This window comes from Manis javanica, chromosome 2, assembly GCF_040802235.1.
Source record: "Manis javanica isolate MJ-LG chromosome 2, MJ_LKY, whole genome shotgun sequence".
Lineage (NCBI taxonomy): Eukaryota > Metazoa > Chordata > Mammalia > Pholidota > Manidae > Manis > Manis javanica.
This window is the reverse complement of record NC_133157.1, coordinates 18,669,246-18,695,712: the sequence shown is the minus strand read 5'-3', so window position 1 is coordinate 18,695,712 and position 26,467 is coordinate 18,669,246. Positions and strand designations below refer to the sequence as shown.

The following is a 26,467-nucleotide window of genomic DNA, read 5'->3' as shown; positions in this document are numbered from 1 at the left end:
AAAATAAAAACTAAAAAAAACAAGGTCTAAGAAATTCTGGTCGCAAGTACTGCCTCATCCGTCGGGTCCCGTGACTGTGTTAGCCGCAGGCTGGACCTCTCCGCTCCAGCGATGGGGAGACAGAGGCTCGCGCAGGGGCGGGAACTCGGGGGCCCCAGGACTGACGCACGCGGTCGGCGAGCGCCGAGGCGCTTCTCGGCGTCCCTGGAGGGAGCGTGGCTGATGAAAGGCGGCTCCCAGCTCGGCTCCGACGCAGGCCCGGGGGAAGGGTTCCCTCTAGGCCGCGGAGCGAAGTTGGCAGGCGGCTCCTCCCGGTGGGGTGACCGCGCGGGCGGCCCGGCCCGGGGGCGGGACCGGGAAGGACGGCGCGCGACGCGGGCAGCGGGCGGGGCGCAGGCGGCAGTGCCCGGAGGCCGCGGCGCGGAGGGGCGGCGGCGCCCCCGACCTTCCGCGTCCCCGGACGGAGGCGGCGGCCGAGCGCTGGCGCCGGCGGGTGAGTGTGCGCGACCCCGGGGCGCGCCCCGTGCGCGTGCGCGCGCTCGCGCGGCTGCGAGCCCAGATTGGAGCAGCTCGGAGCCGCGCTGCGCGGCCTCCCGGGCACCCTCATCGCAGCCCGGAGCTTCTTTGGGCTTCCTTACCCCGCGCGTCGTGCGTAGGAGCTACTCTTGGGTGGCCACGGGACCGTGGGGGTAATTTCTGGGATGAAGGGGACCCCCAGGTGGCGTATCCAGAACAAGACTTGAGGGCAGAGACCAGGGCAAGATACAACAACCCAAGGCCAAGTCCCGGTGTGGTGGGACACCTCCGGCCTAAAGGAGCCTGGGTTTGTTCTAGCCACCTCCCCCACGACTGGCTCCATGATCTTGGATAGTTTACTTTCGTTTCTGGGTCTTAATTTCCTCATCTGCAAAATGGGGAGCTTGGACCCATTTTCTTTCAAGAATTCTTTACTCTAAAACTTCTGTGGCAGGCCGTGTCATGGCCTTTTGTTGGGACTTTCCAGTTTAACAAAAACAAAAGCTGACTTGTGAAAACTGTAGGATTGCTCTCTGCTCCCCCTCCCCCCATCCCAGTGAGGCACGCAGTACCTGGGGAGACTGGGCACTCGGTGCTTGCAGAAATGGATTCCCAAGAGGCATAAAAGACCTTTGCTCAACGGACTTAAGGATTTATCTTCCTTTGCAGGGGCTCGCCACCTAACTAAAAAAGATGGGTAACTAGAAGATCTGGTTAAAATGCAGTCAGCAAGACACTTGAGTGTATGACCAGTTAGTTGCAGGAGCCTCAAGGCTGTGCTCACTCCCTGGCTCTGCTTCCACGCTGACGTCTCCTTCCCAAGTCCCTGAAGGCTGGTGCTGGGCTGAGTTGCATCTCAAGCTCAGGACGAAGGAGATGTGATGTAATGGTTCAGCATCTGCTCTTGACCCTTCAGTCTTGCCAACACTGCTCCTGCCCCTCTGCAGCCTCCAGGTTGGAGGGGCTGCAGGGCGGGTGTAGAGGATGCCCTGAATGGGCCATCCTGGCCTCTGGTCTGTACCTCTTCCTACTTGACTGTCCCTTTTCTCACCTCCACCTTTGCCAAACATTTCCCCTACCCCAAAGGTACTGCGTGCACCCTCTCACTGCCTTGTTTGGTCATTGTCTGCCTCTTATTTCTCTTGCTTTGTTTGAGTTAATCTTTCCCACCATATGGTTATCCCCAGGAGGGAGGGCTGAACGGGGACTTGAGATTTTTGTTTTATAGTTGAGAAAGCACAGGACCTGGCCCTCACAATTCTCAGGGAATGCCTGGGAGTAAAAGTAGTGACTGCTATATTCCTTTAGTGATGCCCTTTGCCCACTGCTGCTCTGAGTGATTTATAAGTTTAAGCCTTACAATAATCTGAAGTTAACATTATTACCCGCATTGACATGTATAGAAACTGAGGCAGAGAGCAGTAACTTGCTCCAGGTCCCACAGGTGAGAAGCAGCAAGACAGCAGGTAACTTTTAGCAATCACACTAAACAGCCTTCATGTGAAAGAATGAACTCTCCTGATTGAGACTTTGTGGTAAGCTAATTAGGTTAACAGGGGTGCTGGGATTTCTTCTTAAAGAAAATGCCAAACTGGGGGATTTTGCAGCTAATGGAACCTTCCATGCAGTCCGGAAGGCTAGCTGGGCAGCTCCAGTTGTATTTGGTCCTTCTTGCCTGGAGGAGGGAGGGTGGGCTCCTGGGTCACCAGGCCTTGCTAAGATTCCAGTACAGCCTCTGGGCTGCAGGCTCCTAGCTGTCCTGTTACTGGGTTCCTTGTCTGGAAAATGAATCTAAGGATTGTATTTATCTGGTGGGCCTGGATGGTGATCAAAGGAGGCAGGAAAGGGCTTCAGTGATTGCCTGGAGCAGCGCAAACATCCTTGGGCTCTTGTCATTGCTTTCAAGCCTCTTTGGGGTACAAGAGAAGAGGAAGGAAGGAAGAAAGGAAGGAAGGGGCAATACTCTGAGTGGTAAATGCTCAGCAGGTGTTTGAAAATGTCTGCTGTATGTCAGGACTGGGACCAGGTGGGAGGGAGATGGCCCCGCCCTCCCAGCGTGCAGCATCTCAGATGCCCATGGAATTTGTTGTGAGATCACACCTGGAAATGCAGTCTCCTCTACCCACTCATTTTTTAAAGGTGGTGTAAGAAGCAGGCTCAGAGACAGCTAGAACTCAGGCCCAAGGCTTAGCGGCATAAGAATTATGGGCTTGGACTCTGAATTGGGGTGGCCTGGGTTCACCTCCTGGTTCCGCAGCTTCTAGCCCACCCCCTGCTTCGCTTGGGCAGGTCCTTTCACGTCTTTGGCCCTCAGTTTTCTCTTCTGTGAAATGGGAGAAGTCTGTGAGGAAAGGGGCCTGTTTAGTGAGCATGTTACTAGATGCCATGCTTAGAGTTCCTCCTGTTATCCCCACGGCAGCTGTGCCAGGTAGGCCTCCTGGAACCCACTGTACAGATGAGGACAGCAAGGCTCAGGGAGTTAAGTACCTTGACAGTGAAGGACACAGAGAATGGGAGCAGCTGAGTGGGGATTCAAGTCCAGGCTCTTTAGCCTTAATGTCCTTGCTCTTTTCATAAGGTTTTTTTTTGCTTTCTGGTCTCAGAACCTCGTACTGAGCAGGGGGGTGGTAATAGTTAGCAAAAGGCTCATTTTCGTATATTCTTCATTGGTGGAAGCAGCTCCCAAGTGTTCTTTCAGAGTTTAAAGTTTGGGCCGGCTTCAGGGGCACACAATCTGTTCAGTCACCCACTTAGGAAGGGCCCCCCACTTGATTTAATGCTCTGCTGTCACCATCTTGAAATTCTGTGTCATTTTTCAGTGAGGAACCTCACATTTTCATTTTGCACTTGGCCCCACATTTATGTAGCCGGTCCTTCTAAAAGGACCGGGAGGTGGAAGGTCGGGGGGTGGGGGTGTGTGGGAGTCAGGCTTTGCTCTCTAGGGAACCTGAGCAGTGGTGGTCAGCCCTCCGGCCAGCTTGGAATCAAGCAGATGTATGCCAACTGGACAGTCTAGTTTCTACCACACTGAGAATCACAGAAGTAGAAAACGGTTCTAGTGGTAGTGGACTTTTTACCAAGACCGTTAGGCTGTCTGGTATGTTATCCAGGGACTTAGGCATGATTTTCCTTGGCAAGGGGTGATTCTCAGGGCCCCCGGTGGACACCTAACAGGGAGAAAGTATGTAGGTTCCAGCCAGAATGTGAGGCTTTGGAGTTGTAGTTTTGGCCGCAAGAAAATACCCATGAAGAGCATCTGCTTTTGTTGCTGAAAGTGGTTAAGGGTCATGCTTGCTGTGCTGTCACTGGCCCGGCTTCCCTGTACTTTGGAAGCAGTTCTGAGATCTAGAGCTCAGTGCCAGGAAGACACATTGCATACTCACCCTCCTTTTTTTTTTTTTTCTTTTCCTCCTACAGATAATAGGAACTATTTAACTGATAATATTTTAGCTTTGGCCACTTGGAAGTTCAAAACCAAATTCTTAGCTCAGGAAGGCAACTGTGTTAAACCTCAAGACAGCAACAACGAGGCATAGTATTTACGAGATGCATCCTCTGCTCCAGATGTTGTTGTCTGTCCTTTATATGTATCCTCCCATTGATTCTTTGCAGTAATGGTGTGGGGAAGGTATTATTTGAAGACAGGGAGCTAAAGCTCTTTGAGGTTAAACCACTTGCTCAAGATTATAAACTAGTAGGTAGAAGAATGTTATTTAAACTGATTCATCTGAACCTGGATTCAAGAATTCATGTTCTTGAATATAAACCTCTACTACCTCTGCTTGGGACCCTGACTGCCTGTATATCAGGATAAAAATACCTTGGTTGTGACTTTTTAAAATTTATCTTTCCCACCATCATAATTTTTTTCATTTGTATTTTGCATTGTCTTCTGGGAAGCTCTTTGAGATCTTTTGTATAAGCAAGGCTCGCATGATGAATATACTTGTCCTGTGCCTGGTCGCCTGGGGTGCTCTCAGTAAGGGAAAGGAAATCCCAGGTGCCTGGGCGTGGGGCCTGGTCAGCTCGTGAGTTCTACGTGGGCCGCTGGATGTGTCTGAGCTGGAGAAGACCCGACACCAGAGGGAAGTTCTCAGCTGGGCCCTGGGAGGGGTTCAGTTCCTCCTCCTCACTCCCTCTGAGAATCCTCCTCAGCATGACCAGAAAGACCAAAGTCAGCAGGAAGCCTCCCCGGCCACTCCCTGGCCTCTTCGTGACTTTGGCCCTGGAGAGCCCATGGAGCCCCATCTGCCCAGGGCCAGGCCTGAGGTTCGTTCTTGTGCTGTTTTCTGAAGGCAAGTGACTGCTCCAGAATGAATCTCCGATCCGAGAAGGGGAAGTAGACACCCAGTCGGCTCTCTGCTATGGCCTGCGAACCGCGGATAGACCCTGGTGGGGCTGCTGGCCCATTGCCCACCCCCTCTCCTGACTGGAGCGCCCTGCCTGGGGGGAGTTCTCCCGGTTGGGGACAAGGTAAAGTCATGACCCCTAATTCCCCTCCTCCTCCCCCTAGGATGCTGAGCTGGACTCCCACAGCATGATTGAGGGCAGGGGAGTGGAGGGGTGCAGAGTGCCACTAGATAAAGGTGGACATTTTGGGGATACTTTTCCAGGCCACTTGCTGTCATTTCTACCCATTTTGTCACCACCTCCTTTGACCAAGTCACTGTCACCCTCTGCTTGGATCCCTGCTGTCACTTGCTACTTGATCTCTTCTCCTTGTCTCTTCCATCCATTCTCTCTGTGGCATCCAGACACATCTTTTTAAAATGTACAACCAAACCATATCAATTTCTGCCTCAGTGTTTCCCACTGGGCTTAACACAAGCATTTATCATGCACCAGCCTGCAAAGCCTCCCTTAATGGGTCCTGCTGCTCCTGGTCTCTGTTCCTGCCTTACTGTTGTGCCTCAGGGCCTTGGCATCTGAGGCTGTTCTTCCTGCCTGTTGGGCTGTTGCCCTGCCTCCTTTCCCCTGCTTAATTTCCATTCATCCTCAGAGCTTAGATGAAATATTCCTTCCATGGAGAATCCTTTCCTGATGCCCCAGCTCATCAAGACCTTCTGACATATTCCTGCTTCTCTCCGTATCCCTTATAATAGTCTGTAATTAAATAATTACCTATGTAATAAAGTGTTGAATGTCCAGCTCCCTCACTAGGATGTAAGTTCCACGGGGGCAGGAGCTGTGTTGTCTTGTACATCCATGTATTGAAGTACCTAGCACAGGGCTTGGCCCATAGTAGATGTCAGTGAGTGTTTTGTTGAATAAATGAATGAATGAATGAATGAATGAACAGATGGGTGGCTGGGCATAAGCACAGGGAGACAGCATTTTGAATTGTGGCTGGTTACTTAGATGATTGAAATTTGACTACTTAAAAATGAGAGTTTCTTTCATTACTACTGTTATCAGGGAAGCAATTTACACATAGACATACACCCACCATAGAATGAAATGGAATAAAAAGTTTTTCCTTCAGAGTTTTGAAGACATTGTTCCACTGGTTTTTGGCAAGCCAGTTCTCGCTCCTTTGTAGGAAATTGTGCACACACACACATGCACACATGCACATCCTTCTTTGGTGGATTTTCAGGTTCTTTTTCTTAGCAGAGGTGTGAAAACAAGTGCTTTTAAGTGGACTACGTGCCATTCCCACTCTAGGGAACAGATTAGAGAGATTATTGCCGAGAATGCAGAACTCATGGTTCCAAAGGCCAGCAAAGAAACCATGAGAACTCTGCATTGCTCAGGCAGACACTTTCCTCGGTGTGCAAAGAGCCAGGCTCCGGGAGCAGGTAAAATCTCCATCCTGGTGTTTCGGTCAACCTGAGTTTTCTGCTTTGTGTTGTGAAATGGGGAGGTAGTCTGAGGCCCCATCTGGCGTAACTGCCCACATTTTGTGTGGTGCTTTTTCTCTTCTACTTTCATTTCCTCTGGTAACGTTGGGCAAGTCTGCTTGCCTTGCAGAAGCACCGTTTCCTTTTCCATGATTATAGTACCCATCTTTCTGGGCTCTTGGAGGGTGAAATGGAATCATGACTGAGGCCTAAGCCCTGTGCCTGATGCACAGCAAGGGTTCAATACCTGGAAGCTAGCCTTATTTTATTTTATTGTTTTGTTTTATTTCTGCCTTTATTTTCTTTTATGTCTAGTTTTCTCTATTTGCTTATCTTCAAATCTAATTTTATCATTTGATCTTTTCATATTTTATTTTTATGAAGCCACCTTAAATCCTTTCTGGAACAAGGTGTGGGAGGGTAAAAACAAATACAGCTAAATCAAGGTTGCTTTATTGTTAACTTCTGGGTTCCGACAAACTTGCTTTTAAATCACAACAGTGCCAAGTGTTTATTTTCATCATTTTAATTCTTTGTAAAGGTCTCTGCAGTGGACATGATCATCTTTTATGTGAGAAAGCAGGTGAAGGGTTTAGGCTGCTGCTCTAAGGTTTCTCTGTTAGTGATCGGGCAGCTACAGTTTGAATCCTGAAGCTGTCCAGCTTGTGCTTTCTCCCCCTCACACCCCCTTAATTCCATACCCTCACCTCTTGCAAAAAAATAGAATTCTGTTACCGTTGAGATCATAGGCAATATCTCAGGGTATGAAAAAAAGAACTGTATCAGGCTTGGGAACCAGAGTCTAGCATTTTAATTCATTTATATGTCAGACATTTATTTAGTGCCTACTATAAGCTGGGCACTGAACCTAGCCCAGGGGATTCAGTGATGAGCAAAACCAGTGTGGGAGTATATAGTCTGGTTGGAAAGGTAGACTTTAATCAAGTAATTGCAAACATAGGTACTCATCTTTGAAAAGAAGAGCAGGCAATTATGGGCAGGCTTGGCTGAAGGAGTGGATCTGCTAAGGGTATAGAGTGTCAGGGAAGCTTCTCTGGGAAAATGATTAATGAGCTGAGATACAAATGATGAAAAGGATTTAACTGGGTGAAACTAGGTGGAAGCGATGTAGGGAAAGGCAATGGCATATGCAAAGGCCCTAGGGCAGGAGAGAATACTGCATGTTCAAGAAACGAGGGAGGCTAGTGTGGCAAGACACAAAATGACACATAGTGGTTCAGGGTGCGTGTGGCAGGAGGCTGGTTTTTGTAAGGGCTGGAGAGCATGATAAAGAGAGTGGCTTTTATTGGCAGAGCACTGGGGAGCTATTGAAAGTTTTACTCAGCAGATTAGTTCATCTGATTTCCACCCCGGGCTGCAGGGTGGAGAGCACATTGTAGAAGGAAAGAGGGGGTCTGGGGAAGCCAATTAGGAGGCTGCTGCAGGAGTGCAGGGGTGCGCTATGGGAGCGTGGCCTAGGGCTGTGGTAGGGATGCTAGGTGGTACATGGGTTTAGGGAGTTTGTTGGGCCAGTGGGAGCCTGGGGGAGGGGTAGAGAGTGGGTGGGCCAGGACTTCCCAAGAAGGTAGAGCTAGTCATTTTTTATTTGTTTACTCAGACCTAAGCAGAGGTGACAGGAGCTTTGGGCTAGCAGATGACATACCTGTGGTTTATGATCACTTCAGTTTTACCTCATTTTCTAAGCAGTGGCCACAGTAAATGTGCCAAAATATCCCATCCCCAGCCTTGCATGGCTGAACACTGGGATCCTGGAACGTCAGGGCTGGGGGCCCCACTGCTACCCTCATCACCCTGGCTGCTCACAAGGCCTCATCCGGTAGTGGAAGGCATTCCCAGAAGTTTCTCTACTCAGAACTGAGGGTGGGTGTGGCTTCATTCTGCTGCCATTCCTCCCCGGGCCTAGGACTTTGACTCCAGCTGGCCTTACTTAGTCTTATGGTCTGATGTTATCGCAGCCTGGATTGATGCGGTGTTTTTTGAGGTGAGACTTAACTCAGTTTATGCTTTTAAAATGTTGAGTGATTCGGGAAGGAGTTACCAATAAGTCAGCAAGTGCATTTTCTATGGCTGTTGTAACAATACCCACTAACATGGTGGCTTGCAAAACTCAGATTTACCCTCTTAGGGTTTTGTAAGTTAGAAGTACGATGCTGGCTTCACTGAGCTGACATGGTGTCCGCAGGGCTGATCCTTCAGGCAGCTTGGGAGAGTCTGTTTCCATTCCCTTCCGGCTCCTAAATGCTGCCCACATACCTCTGCTCCTGAACCTTTCCTTTATCTTCAGCGCCAGCCGTGTTCCATCCCCCGGCTTTTCTTCCAGTCACATTACTCCCGACTTTTCTGCCTCCTCCCTCTTCCACTTTTAAGGATCCTTGTAATGACTTTGGGACCACCCAGATAATCCGGGATCCTCTCCCTAGTTAAGGCCAGCTGGTTAGCAATCTTAACTCCATCAGCAGCTGTGATTCTCCTTTGCCATGGAAGGTAACATAGCCACAGGTTCTGGGGAATAGGACAGGGCATCTTTGGAGATTCATTTTTCTGCCAACAACTCAGTGCCTGCTGGGTATAGAAGACTTATTTGGTGCAGCTTCCTTTGAAATGCTCAAATAAATGCTCCTCCACCATCTTCTCAATGCAGCTGTTGTTCAGCCTCTGTTTAAATATCTCCTGTGATGGGGAGCTCACTCCCTTCCATTTTTAGTGTGGACAGCTCTCATAGTAGGGAAGTTCTTTGTATGGTCTCGCGTTGTGGATACAGAGCCTCCATGCTCTGGTCCTGCGGCCTCCTGGTGTCTTTCTGGTCGAGTCCAGGCCTTCTCTCTAAGGGCTTTGAGGATGGCCGCCATGCCCCTCCTTGCCCTGAGAAGGTTTTTGGGCCAGAAAAATGATGCCACCAGGCTCTGGGCTCATCCAAAGTAGTTCTTGCTTAGCCATATGCAGCCTCTCGTCTGCTTGCAGAGCTCCGCAACGGCCAGGTGCTCACGGTTCTCCGGATCGACAATACCTGTGCGCCCATCGCCTTTGATCTGGGAGCTGCTGAAGAGCAACTGCAGACCTGGGGCATTCAAGTGAGTGCTGATTTTGTTGAGTCCCCACCATTTTTCCTTCCATCCACCCATCTACCCATCTGCCTGTTGCCCATCTATCTTTTCACCCAGTTATTCATAAAATACTTATTATTAAACACTGTGCTCGATATGGCAGGGGATAGAAGGAAAATGTATTAGAACTGTCCTCTCCTCCAGATTAACTCACTCCCCTGGTGTGTGTTTCTGGGTACCCGTCTGGTGGCAGGCACATAGCTGGGCACTCAGTGCTATAGAGGTGACTAGGACCCAGGGCCTGTGCTCACACTCACTGCTTATAGAGCTCAGTGGGGGAGATGGACATGTGCCAGGTCCGTCAGGGCAGTTTATAAATGCCGCAGTACAGGAATGTATAAGGCATTGAAGACATTCATAGGAGAAAGTGACAGATGCACCTAGGGGAGCAGTGGTTATGAAAGCTTTGCAGAGGAGCAGATACTTGCTCTGGGATCTTGAAGGCAAAGTAAGAGTTTTCTGGGTAGGCAGGAGGAGGGGCATTTGAGGAGACGGAACTGCATATACAAAGGAGGGTACATGAATTCATTAGAGAGTGACGCAGTGCCTTTCAGTATAATGGTTTGAGGCCTGGGCTTCACAGATCCCTAGATCTGACTGCAGATTCTGCCCCACTGCTCACTGCCTGTGTGACTTGCAGCAGGCGATGTAAACTCTCTGAGTTGCAGTTTCATCATCTGTAAAGTGAGGGCAATATTAATAGCCATTACAGAAGGTTTTTGTGAGGACCAAGTAGAATAGTGCTTGAGGAACACTTGCCCTGTCTCTAGCATGAAGTATACATTCAATAAATTGTAGCCATTGCTCTTGTGATTATGTACCCATAGGTGTGGTTTCCTCTTCTCCCAAAGCCCCCAGAATCCCCAGGCATTTCCCTGCCCTGCGCAGTGAGGATTACTTATGCATGGGGAAGATGCACTATAATTTTACCCTGAAGGTTTTAGAGTTTACTTCTTTAAAACTGAATAGTGTTATTGTTTAAAACAACCATTAAAGAGGAACTTTTCAAGTGGACAGATTTAACCCCACATTGGCACAACAGCTAGTTTCTCTTCCCACACCTCCTTTCAGCTTTTGTGCAAAAGGATATTTTTTCTTAAGCATCGTTTTCAGATGGGGTTTTCTTAACTAGTGAGTGGTTTACATATTGCTCTACCATGTTCTTAAATACTGTCTTTAATGGTTAAATTCTGTTCTCTTAACCAGTGTACTCTGTAGGGCCTTTATGTGCTACAGCATTTTTGTATGGTCAGAAAGATGCGGGTTTTTGGTACTTGGGACTGTGTAACTAGTTACTGATATTGCAGTATTGATAATAGCACCTGTGTATCAAGTGTTCACGATGGAACCAGCACTGGGCAGTATACATATACACTTAGATACACATGTCCATTTAAGAGAGAACCGACTATGGTAGGCAGAATAAGAGCCCCTCAAGGATGTCTACATAATGTGTATATACATAGTGTAGATATATTTATTGTATAATGTGCATATAAGTATTATCTTATAATATGCACACGACCCCCACAAGGTGGGTACTCTTATCATGTTTATTTTACAGAGGAGGAAACTGAAGCTCAGAGAAGTGGGGTTACATGTTTCAGGTCACACAGCACTTGAGTGTCAGGGACAAGGTTTGGACCCAGGGCTGGCTGGCTCCAGGGCTTATGCCTTAGCTGTCAGTCTATTCTGGGTCTGCTGTAATATACTAAGTCTTGGGCTGTGGGGATCCCTTTCCGGATGTCCTCTTGGGTCTTGAGCCATTCCACCTCCCCAGTGATGCCCGTCCTTCCCTGAGCCAGGAGCTATACCCTCTGATTGCCCCTCAGTGCTCCAAGCTCCTCGTTCTGCCTTCTGCAGCAGCCTGGAACATGCCTGATCCCCCTTCCACGTCATAGTCCCACGAACAGGACGTGACATGCTTGCTAGCAGGAAGGATGTGGGCAGTGGCTCTCCTTGTCTGACAGATCTCTTTCCTTTGGCTGGCCAAGCAGGTCCCGGCTGACCAGTACAGGAGCCTGGCTGAGAGCGCCCTCTTGGAGCCCCAAGTGAGAAGATACATCATCTACAACTCGAGGCCCATGAGGCTGGCTTTTGCTGTGGTAAGGAGGGAAGTGGGCCCACCCACTGACGTGCCGTGGCTCCTGTGGCACTGCTCAGTTTGGCATTGTGTCCCGGAGCCTGTTGGTATGGGTAAGGGGTTTGGGGACTGGTGGCCCAGCTGCCTGGGGGAGAGCAATACACATGGACCTGGATTTAGTGTAAGAGGAAATTTATGGGCGAGTTGTAACCAGGTAAAGGATGGGAAGCAGAGTTTGGTAAGGGTGGGGGCTGGGGATCTGCAGACCTACCACTGAGGCTCTGGATTCAATGTCCAGCTTTGGTCAAGACTTCTCTTTTTGGGACTTGGTTTCTCCATCTGTTCTACAGACAGGGCCATTTCATCTCTGATCATATATAAGGGTGTGTATATGTGGGTATCCACACATATACATATAAGCTTACACATACATGCATACACACACATACATACCAGTGTTAGAGCCCAGGCTGTCTGGTTTCAGTGTCTGTCATCTTAACTGCTGTAATTTGCTGTTTCTCTGTATGTGTGATGGTCAAACTGCACTCCTGACTCCCATGTCCTATTTATAGGGTAGGGCAAGGGATGGTAACTGTCATGTATTAATTTCCTAATATGTGCTAAGCTGTTATATATGTTATATTTTTAACCTGTGATGTTATAACAATCCTGTGATATTGATATTATCCCCATTTTACAGGTGTGGAAACTGAGGCCCAGAGAGTCGTCAACAGAGTTATAACTTGTCCAAGGCCACTTAACTGTTGAAGGATCAGTGTGGGCTTCTGACTCAAATTTATCTCATTCCCAAGCCACTTGCCCTTTTCTTTTTTATTTACAATCAGGATAAGCAAGAATTCGGAGTTGCCATTCTAACTCCTTTCCTCTACCTTTGCTCATGAACAAGGAACAAGAACTTATTCTCTTGGGCCCCCATCAGTCTTATGCTGGCCTTGTAAGGAGGATGCCAGAAGTGTTGATGGGTGTCCCTTTAAATGGAGCTGCTTTCTTTGTGGACTGGTGTTCCTAACTGTGCTCTTTCTCTGGCTTCTCACAGGTTTTCTACGTGGTGGTGTGGGCCAACATCTACTCCACCAGCCAGATGTTTGCCCTGGGGAACCACTGGGTGGGCGTGCTGCTTGTGACCCTGGCTGCCATGAGCTTGACACTGACTCTCGTGCTAATCTTTGAGAGACACCAGAGAAAGGTGGGACATCCAGAGACCCCAACCGTGCTCCCTCCAGAAAGGCTGTGTGGGCAGGAGAATCCCAAATCAGATTTTTCTCTTTTACCTGCTTCAAAGCATTTCTTCAATGATGAAAATGCACACTGGCCCGTGTGCCCAGTGATGAAATGAAAGCAAAGCACATGTGTGATTGAATCCTCTGCTTTTCCTATCTAACACCCATGGGTTGTTTTTCTGGAAGTAAGCTGTGCTTTGACAGTGTCTGGGAGTGGGAGGAGGGCACTTAGAGCCCTTTGGCACACCTCCTCTCTCTGGGTGCCCACGGCAGCCTAGTGAGTGAGGAGGAGGTTACCCAGCCCACCTTGCAGCGCTCGGTACCTGAGGCTAGGGTTGTAAGAGGTGGGCAGATGCTGCCCTGTGCCCTGCTGACAGTTGTCTCTCATTTAATCCCAGCAGCAGCCTTTGAGGTAGAGAGTAGGTGGTCAGAGAGTTTAGGTAACGTGTCCTCATCCCCCTGGGGGCGGCAGAACAGGGGTTCAAAGCCCGAACCCTCCGATTGCTGGGCTCATTCATGAGGGAGGCGGATACTGCCTAGCTGAGTATGTGCTCACTAATTGTATTCTGCTTTTTCAGTGTCCGCCTCTTGTTACTTACTGGGCACTTCATGTATGATAGATCATCCACTGAACACTTTACATATGTTAACTCATTAACCCCCGCTCCCCACCACCCCCCGTAAATATCTGTGTGGAGTTTTTTATGCTCATTTTATAGATGAGACTCTGAGGTTCTGAAAGCCTCAAGGAGTAGTCCCAGGTCATGCTGCTAGTAAATGGCAGAGCTGGATTTCAAGGTGTGGGCACTCAGATTCCAAGCCATGTTGTCACTCGGTACCCTACTGTATCGGTATTCTGTGGCTGCTATCACAGGATTACTGTAAACATGGTGGCTTCAAACAACATGGATTTATTACAGTTCTATAGTTCAGAAGTTTGACGTGGCAGGAGCCTTTGACTTTTCTGGAGCCTGTATGTTTCTTTGCCTTTTCTGGCTCCTGGAAGTTTCTTCCTCCATCTTCAAGGCCAGCAATGGTGGTTGAGTCCTTCTCATACCTTTGACTGAGTTTTCTGCTTCCCTCTTCCACTTTTATGGCCCCTTGTGCTTACACTGGGCTGCCTGGATAACCTGGGACAATCTCCCGATTTTAAGGTTAGCAAATTAGCAACATTAATTCCATCTACAACCTTAATTCCCCTTTGCTGTATAATGTAACATATTCACAGGTTCTGAGGAGCAGGCATCTTTGGGGGACAGTCATTCTTCTACCATACCCTCTGCTGCCTTCTCAGCTGCTCAGGATGCTCCCATAGCACCTGGCACAAAGCTGGTCTTTCAGACATTTAGGAAACATCCAGTTCTTGCCTGGCTCAGGAGAGTGTGGGATATTGAGAAATGTGGTCAGGGTTTGGGGTTTGAGTTCCATTTACTTCCTGTGCTCACAGGGACAAGTGGGAACTTTATGGCTTAATTGTCCTAAAAGATCAATGTTGGGCTTTGCAACAATGCTGACAGAATAATGCTGCCCTTGGGTTCTGTTGAGCTTTCACAGCCCTTGTGCTTGGCCTATACAAAATAAAATGAGCTGGTCACTCCTGTAGCAAGAAACTTCTCATGGGGAGAGGGGAAAAAAAGCAGAGTATTCTGCTTTAGCAAAAGCAAGCTGAATATCTGGCACCTGGCAGGTTCTTTCTTCAATGACACAGAGGTAATTAATGCAGTTTTGGGCATGCCAGGTGTGGCTCTCTGCCTCCTTCTGTCCCTTCCTTCCTCATCAGCTGGTGTTTATGAAGCCCCTGCAAGTACCAGCTAATGTTCTAGGCACAGGGCACAGAGTGGGACCCTGTGTCTTTGCTCACAGGTGCAGCATGGGGGCTGCAGGGATGCAGTGATGCTTCTGTCATCGCCATTCGCTAGTTCAGGGAGCCCCTCCAGGGTCCTTTCTAATCATGACAAACATTTCACAAGCACCTACTATGTGCTCTGTTTGGGGCCTGATATTTATGCCCTATAGCAACCTGACAAAGAGGAAGGATGCCTCTGTCATTTGCTGACTCTGCAACCTGGAGTAAACTCTTACTTAACCTCTCAGGGCCTTAGTTTCCTCACCTGTAATTGGGATGATAATTTTAGCTGCCTCAGGATTATTAGGAAAATTAAGTGACTTAATACATGCAAAGTACTTATAACAGTACCTGGGGTAAAGTAAATGTCAATAAATATTAACTGTTGCCATTTGTGACTCTTTTTGCCATTGGGGGAAACAAAGTTCAGAGAGGTTAAATAACTAGTCTGTGGTCACACAGCCTTCCTCAGATCTTCCTTTGGGCCTCAGCTCAAGGACTTCTTTCTCCTTGGATCACTCATCCCTCAGGACCATGCAGATTCCCCTTCCTGACCATTGTCCCCCTTATAGTTAGTGTCCCACAGGCATAACAGAACATCCCTGAGAGCCTTAGCATTTTGCATACATTTCTTTGTTTATCTCTTGTTTGGGGCATTATTAGCCTCTATCAGGATTTGTATCCCCTACAGAGTATCCCCTGTGGCACATTTCCAGTACATGTGGAAAGCTCCTAAAATATTTGTTTGTGGCCACCACAGTCCATTGGAAAGCAGGATGTTGTCTGTTGCACCTGACTGTGTCCCAGGCACTGGATTAAGTGCCTCACACACACAGTTTCAGTTAAATCTCACCAGAGTCCTGAGAGGCTGGGATACTCTTTATCCTTATTCTACAACCAAAGAAAGCAAGACTCAGAAAAGGGACATAACTTGTCCAGGGCCACACAACTGGGAAGTAGTAGAGCTGGGCTTCAAATCAGGGCTGTCTGACACTGCTGAATTTATTGTCCCAACAACCCACAACCCCATTTTATAGGAGAGGCAAAGATGACCTTGAAGATGAGGATTGTCCCATGGCATCTAGGGGTAGGACAGTATGTGGTTATTGCTCAAGACCCCAGAGCTTCCTGGCAGCATGGAGGTCCGGCCACGGGGCTGGTGTTTGTCTTACAGGCCAACACCAACACGGACCTAAGGCTGTCGGCTGCCAACGGAGCCCTCCTGAGACATCGGGTGCTGCTGGGGGTGACAGACACAGTGGAAGGCTGCCAGAGTGTGATTCAGGTACTATGCCTTGGAGTGACCTCCCCTCGAGGGCCCATTTTTGGGCTGCACTGATGGGGAGAGGTGGCTACATGCTCTAGCCTGCACAGTGTCTCCCGGAACCTGCTAAGGAGATGCCATGGCAGCCCTGCCCTTCCTTGCTGTTCAGCGTTTCTTCCTGGAGACCACTCTCTGGAGTGGCCTAGAACCTCACTGTCTGGAGTGGCCTAGAATCTTCCTCTCTGGAATGGCCTAGTGCCCTCCTCTCTCGAGTGGCATAGAACCTCCACAGGGCAGGGCTGAAAGGGAAGCTTGCAGTTGTACAAACTACACTCTTCATTCAGCATTTATCCAGCAAACAGATGGGACTTCCTCTGTGCTAAGCCCTTTCTTGGGCACTGAGGGGACCATGCAAGGTCCCTGCAGAGGTAGGTTAGACCTTGAAGGTTTTGCCCTCCTGGCTGGATTGTTTCCTTTGTTCTAAAGACAGTGGGGAAGTCTTGAGTCCCACAGTGGTTCTAGGACATAGCTGTGCCAGAGAGCCTCTGGTCTCTGGATCCTGGCAGGGCACTGCCTGGTAGAATTGCTAAATTCCCTCTGCACCACATCTGCATTCTCACCAGTCACCCTCCTGCAGTGGGAGCCTGAGGGTGGGTGTGTGGGTGGGACCTGGAAGAAGCTTCCTGTTAATTCTGCAAATATTTATTGCAAGCCTTGTATGTGCTAGGCACTGTTCTAGGTACTGAGGCTGCAGCTGAGAACAGACACGCAGGTCCTGGTGTTGAGGGAGCCTAGCACACCTGAGAGGTATAGGGTGTAAGAGGATCTTGTCCAACAGCAGTGGGTGAGCTCAGCGGTGTCACAGATTTCTGGCAGTTCAAATGTGACCTCATAGGCTGGGAACTCCTTGAATCTGGGGATCCTTTAAGCTTAAGGGATCCATTTGTCCCTGAATCTTCTTTGTGAATTGGCACCTAGGAGTGACTTGGCAAGTGTTGGTTGTGTGCATGGATGATGGATGACTAGTGAATGGATGCATCTTTAAAAATATAATTGGGTTCTTTCAGTTTCCAAGTAGTATCTTGGGATGAGGTAATATAGTATCTTGGATTTTCTTTAAAACCATTGCAGATGGGGTAGGGTGGGGGATGGAGGAGTCTGGGGGAAGTAATGGGTGGGGGTAGAGATGAAACAAGAGTAGCCACGAAGGGGTAGCCTTTGAGCCAAGATGATGGGTAGCTGGAAGTTAATGACTTCATCTGCCTTGCTTTTGTATATGTTTGAACATTTTCATAATAAAAAAAAAGAAATTCATTTAAAAAATCTTCCCTTGGGGAGGAGACAATGGTAGTGACGAGTTGGCAAGAGGGATGTGACCTTAGGTGCCATGGGTCAGTCATGGGAGGAGGGTGGTCTGGGATCCAGAGGAGGTGGCCAGTGGATGGAGGTGTGAGACTCAGAGCTTGGGTTGTGCTGTGTGGCAGGTGTGAACCCAACAAGATTTTCTAATGCATGAACATTGGAGGAGTTTAACCTGGTCTGGGGACTGTTGAGGTTGAAGAAGGGGGAGATGATGGTGAGGTGTCTTCTTATCTTGCTCCTCTCCCCCCAGAGCACCCTTTGACCTGGCTGTGGGCAGTGGGGGTGACAATTCTGAAAGGTTTCATTCCTTTGCATGTTGGTTTCCAGACAGAAGAGCAGCTGTCCCCTGAGGAGGAAGGTGGTAGCCCCAGATGGGAATATGATGTCCAGGGCAATTTGGAGTCTATCTGGGATGCGCGGTGGCTTGTGGGAGATGGGGATGCAGCCATTTTGAACATTTTCCAAATTTGCACAAAGCCATTTTTCTAGCAGTCATACAAAGAAGACTTCAACACGTATAGGGAACCTGTGAGAGCAGAATGGAATTTCTGCCAGAGACCAGGATAAATCCACTTACGTTGAGAATCCACTTCCCTCTGGTGGGAAGGCAAGAGGTGGAGGGTGGTCTCAGGGACAGGGAGTTCAAGGTCGGGCTGGCTTGGCGTCTCAGTGATCATGGCTGCTTATCTCCCCAGCTCTGGTTTGTCTACTTCGACCTGGAGAACTGTGTGCAATTTTTATCTGACCACGTTCGAGAAATGAAGACCAGCCAGGAGGTAAGATACCTTAAGTGAACAAACAAAACCCAGGAAGCCAAATTGTATAAAGTATATTACCTCAATGTTGGAAAAATGTCTAAGGAAAAGTTACTTGGAAGGAAGAATATTTTTGTGGAATCAGTGGTTGCTTTTGTGTAGGGAATTACGGCTTTTTAACTAATTGCATTTTAGCTAATCTTTTCAACTAATCACATTTTCCACATTTCCTATAGTGAGCATATATTTATTTATAATACAATAATAATTAATAGTAATAATAATAATAATAAAGATCCCAATAAAGGAAAGTCTTCTGTATTTAGAAGACTTTCACTTGTTCAAAGTGCCTTCCTATCATTTATGAAGAAGATTCAGGGAGCTCTTGCTCTGATTCTACAGATGAGAAAACCGAGGCTCTTAGCAGTCCTGTTGCCAGCCTGCTGGCTGGCTCTGCTTGCTTTGGAGCCTGGCCCTCCCGTCTCTGAGCCCTGGGCACCTTCCCCAAGGTCAGCCTCTCCTGGGCCCTGGCAGTGCTGTAGTCGGTCAGGATGGTGGTTTAGCTCTGAACCTGGCCCATTAGTTCCCATGAGGCTTTGGGCAGGGCCTTTGAGCTTCCCTTTGCTCATCTGCAGTGTATAGATAAAGATATACATGTCCCAGACAACTTTGAGGAACACATGAGAGCATGGCAGGAAATATAGGAGCTTTAAAGGACCAGAGGGAATTTCACAGGGAGTTATCTGATCTCTCCAGTGTGGCTTGCTTCCAGATCCTCCTGGGTCTGAGCCTGCAGATGGACCCATCCATTCTCTGTGGGTCTGCAGCTCAGGGAACAACTTGGCCTCCTACATATCATCCAACGTAGGATACTACCCAAGCGCCCTCTGTTTCTTTTGCAGCCCTTGCTGAGAAGCAGATTGAGCCAGCTTTGTGTTGTTATGGAGACTGGGGTGAGCCCTGAGACAGCAGAGGGGCCTGAAAACCTGCTGGAGGAAGCACCTCTCTTGCCCAGCAGCCCAAATCCCCAGGAGAGGCCGTTGATGCAGACGGAGCTTTGCCAGCTCGTTCCTGAGGCTGAGCCGGAGGTAACAGGCACCTGGCCGGTCACTGTCACCTTCCTGTGAGGGGTATTTTCGTAGAGTCTGTGTGGGGCCACAAGCTGTGAGTAACACAGCTTTACTGAGTTGGTAGAGACCATACAAATCTGGCCTACTAGTTTTCAGTATTTTTTTTCTTCACACCTGCACTTTAAAAACTACTTTGTAAGAACCATTTTCTACTTACTATTTTTTTTCCCCATTTTTTTCAATTTCTTGGGTATTCTTTTTGGTAATTCCTGGGTGCATGGTTGCATGTTGGCAGATCATACCCTACCTAACCCATGACCATGCTGACAAATATTTGGGTCATTTTAATCTACTTGCCAGTCTATCATCTATCCAACTACCTACTTAAATTACAGTTGGATATTTAAATCCTGTATACTTCTCTGTTGAGGTCTGTGGGGTCATGCTACCTAAGCTCTCTGTGGGGTATGACCAAGTGCTGGTGGACCAGAAATCTGATAATGTGGTTTGCAGCTTGTGTTGACCTCTTGTTTCCATGAGTACAGAGCCACTGTCTGGGAGACGTGTGACCTCGGGCATGGGTGATGAAGGAGAGCCCTTGCATTTTCTTTTCAGCCAACAGATTTGGGGTTTAAAGGTCCAAACCACCCCAGACTTTCCTTTCTGTACCCGTGGGCAGTGGAGGGCCTGCATACAGGACTATTAAAAGAGAAAACAATAAATATATTAATCTCTTCACTTGAATCCCGTTGACTTTTTGTTGAAGACCAGAAAAGATTGGTAAGGTCATGTACTTTATTGTGGCATGCCCGGGTTTATGTGAAAAGGCCTATTAAATATAATGGGTCTTTTAAATTATGTTTTCAAATTCATGCAAAACTATCAGCTATACAGTTTCCTGTCATGAATATCAAGTCACAGTGTGTGTGTACATGTTTTTAAAGCAGCTGCCCTTCCAATTTAGCTAGGGAAAATACAGTCAGTGCTCAGGTCTCAGCATGGGCCAGGCCATCAGAAGTCAGTATGAAACCAGTGCCCGTGAAAGATGGAGAAACGGTTATAATGACCTCCTGCATTTCAACAGACCTTTGTCATGCATAAAATTGTTTAGATTACCCTCAGAGGTATGGATTTTTTCCCCCTTCTTTCTTGATGGGTGAAATAAGCTTCCAAAAGGTCAGCTGACTTGCCCAAGGTCACAGAGCAAGGGAGAATGGGCAAAGCTAAGGGCAGAAGCCAACCTGTGGCTGATTTTCTTGCCACAGTTCTTGGCTTCTTACATTACTGACTTTAGAGTAAATTGGTGAGAAAGACCAGTGGTAGTGCACTGTTTGAAGTTTTCAGTATTTTCTAGCACAAAGGATAACTCAAAGGAAACACTGGTCCTACGAGCTAGGAGGAGTTTTTGCCTTTTGTTGAGTAATGACAATGGTGGTGATATTGATGACATTTACTGGACAACGGGTACTGGGTGTACTATCCATTAGTTCCTTTAATGCTCATTCCAGTTTGGCCAGACAGGTGCTCTGATTTTCTTTTTACTTATTTATTTAAATTTAAATAAAAATTTTTTGCTCCTTTGTCCCCTCCTCAACCCCTTGCACCCCTCAAGTTACCTTTTGGTAACTGCTAGTTCCTTCTCAGTGTCTGTGAGTCTACTGCTGTTTTGTTCCTTCTGCTTTGCTTTGTTGTTATACTCCACAGATGAGTGAAATCATATGGTATTTGTTTTTCTCTGCCTGGCTTATTTCATTGAGCATAATACCCTCTAGCTCCATCCATGTTGTTGCAAATGGCAGGATTTCTTTTCTTTCATGGCTGAATAATAATATTCCATTGTGTTTATGTACCGCATCTGTATCCATTCATCTATTGATGGACACTTAGGTTGCTTCCATTTCTTGGCTATTGCAAATAATGTAGCAATAAACATAGGGGTGCATATGTCTTTTTGTATTAGAGATTTAGTTTTCTTCAGGTAAATTCCTAGGTGTGGAATTCCTGGGTCAAATGGTATTTCTATTTTTAGTTTTTTGAGGAACCTCCATACTGCTTTCTACAGCAGTTGGATGGATTTACATTCCCACCAAAAGTGTAGGAGGGTTCCCATTTCTCTGCATCCTCACCAGCATTTGTTATTTCTTGTCTTTTGAATAGTGGCCATTCTAACTGGTATGAGGTGATATTTTATTGTAGTTTAATTTTGCATTTCCCTGATAATTAGTGATATGGAGCATCTTTTCATCTGCCTGTTGGCCATTTGTATTTCTTCTTAGGAGAAGTATCTGTTTGGGTCCTCTGTCCATATTTTAATTGGGTTATTTGCTTTTTTGGGTGTTGAGGTGTATGAGTTCTTTATATATTTTGGGTGTTAACCCCTTATCAGATGAGTCATTTTATGAATATATTCTCCCACACTGTGCAGTGCCTTTTGTTCTGCTGACGGTGTCCTTTGCTGTACAGAAGCTTTTTAGTTTGATATAATCCCACTTGTTCATTTTTTATTTTGTTTCCCTTGCCTAAGGAGATGTGTCCAGGAAAAACTTGCTCATGCTTATATTCAAAAGAGATTTTTGCCTATGTTTCTTCTAAGAGTTTTATGGTTTCATGATTTACATTCAGGTCTTTGATGCATTTCTAGTTTACTTTTGTGTATGGGGTTAGACAGTGGTCCAGTTTCATTCTCTTACATGTAGCTGTCCAGTTTTGCCATCACTAGTTATTGAAGAGGCTGCCATTTCCCCATTGTATGTCCATGGCTCCTTTATCATATATTATTTGACCATGTATGCATGGGTTTATATTTGGGCTGTCTATTCTGTTACATTGTTCTGTGGGTCTGTTCTTGTGCCAGTACTGAATTGTTCTTATTACTCTAGCTTTGTAATAGAGCTTGAAGTCAGGAAGCGTAATGATGCTCTCATTTTCCACTTTTACTGGTGAGGAAATAGACTCAGCCAGGTACAGTAACTTGCTCAGGATCTGTCACAATGTGGCTGAGCTGAAATGCCTGTTCAGCCTTTTTTATTTGAAAGCCTGTTCTGCATCAACAACTCTGCTGACGTAAGCAGCATCACTGTAACCCACGCCTTACCTGATTACGTTCAGACTGGATGCAAGGATAAAGAAAGACCTTCAGTACCTCACATAAGGAGTTAACCATTTTCCCTGGAATCCTAACTGCCAGATCTGTGGACAAACTTGAGAGACCAAATGTGCTAATAAGAGTATGCATTAAATGCAATTCTTAAATTCTTATCTGAATTCTTCTTTGCTATTTAATTTTTTTCATTGCAGTAAAATATATATAACATAAAACTTACCACCTGAACCATTTTTAAGTGCACAAGTCAGTGGCATTAAGTACAGTCACATTACACAACTGTCACCACCATCCATCTCTAGAACCTTTTCATCTTCCCAAACTGAATCTCTGTGCCCACTGAACATGAACTCTCCAATCCCCTCCCCCAGCCCCTGGAAGCCACCATTCTACTTTCTCTTTAAATAAATTAACTACTCTAGGTGCCTCATAAAAGTGGAATCATACAGTATTTGTCTTCCTGTGATAAATCCACTTTTTGTAAGCAAAATCACTGTAGTAGGAGGACTTGTCTGAAGAAATCCAGCAGGTACAAATTGAAGAATCCTGCCATCATGAGAATGTTTTCCTCCCTCCACCCCCATTTACCAGTGATTTTCTGCAAGTGTGTTATTCTTGACCTCTTGCACAGACTCGAAGATATTTGAAATTGGAAAAAGTGTGTTTGTGTGCAATTGACTGGTATAAATCAGTGGTGAATTTTCTAGTGCTTTGAGGCTCCATAGCTTTTTTGTGCATATTATTATATGAACAAACCTTGGAGATAAGGAAACAGGCTGCAGGAGCCCCACAATGTGAGTTGCATTGCTTGGGTTCCAGACCAGGCCAGGCATCTTCCAAGAGCCCAGGGGAGGGCCTGGCCAGGTTCTTCCCAGTGAGCACCACTGCTGGTCCAGGGGTGTGAGAACCACCTGGCTTTCCCCTTATGCATTAGATGCTTTCGGTTACCCTCACTCTGCTTCCCTGCCTCTTCCAGGAAATGGCCCAGCAGTTGCTGGCGGTGTTTGGTGGCTACTACATCCGGCTCCTGGTGACCTCCCAGCTTCCCCAGGCAGGGGGGACACGACACACGGACTCTCCAAGGATTCCATGCCCTTGCCAGCTCGTAGAAGCACACATCCTTGGCACAGGGTGCTGCCCGTTCCTGGCCAGGTGACCTAGGGATAAAGGTACTCAACTCCTCCAAGACTGAATGAGAAGTCGGGGGCCTCAGGAGCGCAAGGTGCCTGATGGCGAGCCTTGGGTAAGGAGAGAAACATCTGGGAGCACTGTGAAGGCTGTCAGTCATGTCAGCAACAAGGCTGCCTGCTCCCTCTGGGACCGTGCGCACAAACGGCTTGTCGACATCCCATGCTGACCCTTGGCCTTTTCAGACGCTGATGGTTGCCGAGCTGGCCCCTCTCCAACCTGTTCTCTGTGCTGCTTAGAGCCATGGGTGGGAATGGAAGGGCCACTCTTCCATCCCTTTCGTTGTCTGGAGAGCCCAGGAAATGTGAAGATGATGAGACTGAGTCAGACATACGTCAAAGCTTGGTGTCCAATGATGCACTCACCCCCAAGCCCTTCCTGTCAGATGGGGAAACTGAGGCTCAGGGAGGACCCAGCTCTTTGTGGCATTGCCTTGGTCCTCTAAAATGACAAGATGCCACTTCTGACCTGAAGAAGTAGATTCCCAGAATGTTCTCCATTTTAAAGTTTTTCTTCCTTTGTATTTTATGAAAAACAGCAGCACCTGTCTTTGTCTGCTGGCACACAGGCTTCCAGGAGACAGAAGAAGAAAGCAAATGGCAACCATCACTGTTAATGGGAATATTTGGAAAACAGCGATCCTGTCTGATTTGAGGACTTATTTTGTTCAAAGGCATGAGTTCTGGTAGCTGTAGTTCTGTGCCACAGATGTAGAGCAACTCCCTTGTTTTCTGACACTAACTGTCCTGGAATGAAGGATAGTCTGTCTAATGGAGTTCCACAAATAGCTCAGAGGCTTCTAGGTTCTCTGTTCCCAAAAAGCTTGAAGTCCCATTATTCCATAGGCTCAAATCCTGAAGTCATATCCTGGCACTTAAAGGCTCCTCAGCCTCCAAGACCCAGCCTTTATCTGTAATTTTGGCTTCATCTGCTGCATAATTCCTTCATAAGTTGAAACTCTTGCCTGGACTGACATACCAAGTGCTTTCAATCTGTTGGATTCCTATGCATGCTTCAAAGCCCAGCTTTACTTAATGCTTTTTCTTGAAGCTTTTCAACATTAAGCTAGCCTTTTCTGTTTCCTCTAGATTATTAATGTAGCTGCTGTCTTTGTGTTTTATATTATTGGCTCTGTTTTCCTGTGCACATGCCTATTTTTCTAGCTAGACTAAGCTCTCAAGGACAAAGTCTGCAAGTCTGCATCTTATACTTATTTGTGCATGACCTGGACCTGCTAAGGAAAATAGAAACCCTGTGGATTGAGTGCTTTGTTATCTCCTTAGCAGCTTTTGCAAACTGCTCTCTATACGGAGTTGAATGATGAGGTTGGCACAGACCTGGTCTGGTTCTGAATTGTCATTTTTTTGTAAATTTTGGCTGGTCCTCAGTTTACCTATTTATAAAATGGGTAGGTTAGATGATTCTTAATTGCCCTTTCAGAGCCAGAGTTCTGGAAATTTCCAGCTTTTTCTGCTTCATTCTAGCCCTTGGCCTGTCTGTTAGGTCTTCATCGACATGTAGAAGGATCTTATAGGTGTCCCAGATCTGATGCTCCTTTGGACGGAACACTGGCCTATCCAGCAAGAGACTTGGAGTCTCATCCCAGATCTGCTGCTTCCTGGCAGTTCACTCCGTTATAAATGGATCTGGTGAACATGGTATGTAATCATGAGGGTAACTTGCCCTCTAAGAGAGGAGTCTGACGGTTTTCTTTCTCTGGGCTGGAGAAGAGAAATCATGTACAAGACCAGCCCTTAGAAATTGCTGTTCCAGACATTCCTCTTTAGCCAGCTCCGAGGGCAGCTTTGCTCAGTGAGAATTATTCATGAAGGTGATCACTGGCTTTCTCATGTGCCACCGAGGAAATGTGGGCAGTGAATGTGATCAACAGATGCCTATATTTATCATCCAACCATAAAATTCTGGTAAATGTAACGACAGAGAATAAAAATGTGTGTGTTAAATGACAGAGCAGCAGTTTTTTTCCATTTAGGGCTGACTTAAAGAGTCCTCGATGTGTTCTTCCCTGTCTCTTTTTAGAATTTCTGATGGTCTCACCTGTGGGTGGGGCATTCAAGCGTGCCTACAAGGTACATTTCTTTGCACTTACATCTCAGGAAATTCTGTGATCTCTGTCTTACCCACTTTACAGGGTTGCTGGTAGGATCTGATCCACAATGCACATGTGCTCTGAGTTTGAAGGCTCTGTGTTAGCGATATAGGCATGGCATGGTGAGGCTGGTGCGTGTCCTGAAGTGGAGGCCGAGACAGTGGCATAGAGCTTGGATTCTAGAGTCACATTTATTCAGACCCAAGTTCTGCTGCTCAGGAGCAGTATCTTTCCCATCCTTCGATCTCACTCTTCATGTGTGAAATGGGGATAAGACTACTTACCTGGCAGGTTATTGTGAAGATTAAATGATATAAAAAATGTAAAGCGCTTGCAACTTTGAGTTGTAAGCTTGAGTAAGAGCCCAATAAAATATTGATGCATTTTTAAAATCTCTCACTATGTCTTATTCACCATTGGTGCCTGATGTATATTTTTGTCAATGTAGTAGAACATTACCAGTTAATGTTTAGTCAGTCTGCGTCAGACCTCAGTTATTCCAGCACCATGTTGTGTATTTACATGAATAAAGATTCTAGTTAAATCTCTGAAATTCAGTTCTGGGAGACAGGAGAACAGGGAGGTTAAGAGCAAGCTGGTGATTTTGGGCCAGATGCTCATTCTCTGTTCCTCCTGTCCCTCCATTTCCTCAGCTATTACGGGTTTGTGTGATGAGGGGGGATTAATTGAGGTGGTGCATGTAAAACACAAGGCCTGGCCCACAGTATGGTCCACAGTAAAGGCTCCATCAATGATGGCTTTTCTTCTGCAGCTGTCTCACACTATTTGCTACCTGTGTCTATTAGTGCAAGCTTTTAACTTGTTCAAATCTGTATTCTTACTGATTTGGTTAGTTTATTCTCTCAGGAATGGAGGGAGGAAAATCTCCAACCAGGATTGTAGAGTATCTGTTTGTCCTTTTACTTCTGACACGTTTTTTGTTATTACATAGTTGTAAAAAATT

General features: G+C 47.0%; 1 protein-coding gene across 5 annotated transcripts in view; it reads left to right on the top strand.

Moving 5' to 3' along the window:
* Positions 1–214: 214 nt before the first annotated feature.
* TMEM268 (transmembrane protein 268) overlaps positions 215–26,467 on the top strand; it is a 157,570-nt gene continuing 131,317 nt past the window's right edge. For 2 of the 5 annotated variants that reach the window (XM_073225654.1, XM_073225647.1), the window contains exons 1-8: positions 215–493; positions 4,812–4,989; positions 9,321–9,448; positions 11,479–11,586; positions 12,622–12,771; positions 15,826–15,936; positions 17,973–18,053; positions 18,935–19,120. In XM_073225654.1, the coding sequence (XP_073081755.1) occupies positions 4,881–4,989; positions 9,321–9,448; positions 11,479–11,586; positions 12,622–12,771; positions 15,826–15,936; positions 17,973–18,053; positions 18,935–19,120 (873 nt within the window). In that variant the 5' untranslated portion in view covers positions 215–493; positions 4,812–4,880. Of the gene's footprint in view, positions 494–4,811; positions 4,990–9,320; positions 9,449–11,478; positions 11,587–12,621; positions 12,772–15,825; positions 15,937–17,972; positions 18,054–18,934; positions 19,121–23,181; positions 25,896–26,467 lie in introns of those variants that run through there. The other 3 variants (XM_037027299.2, XM_037027300.2, XM_037027301.2) reach the window with 3 other exon arrangements.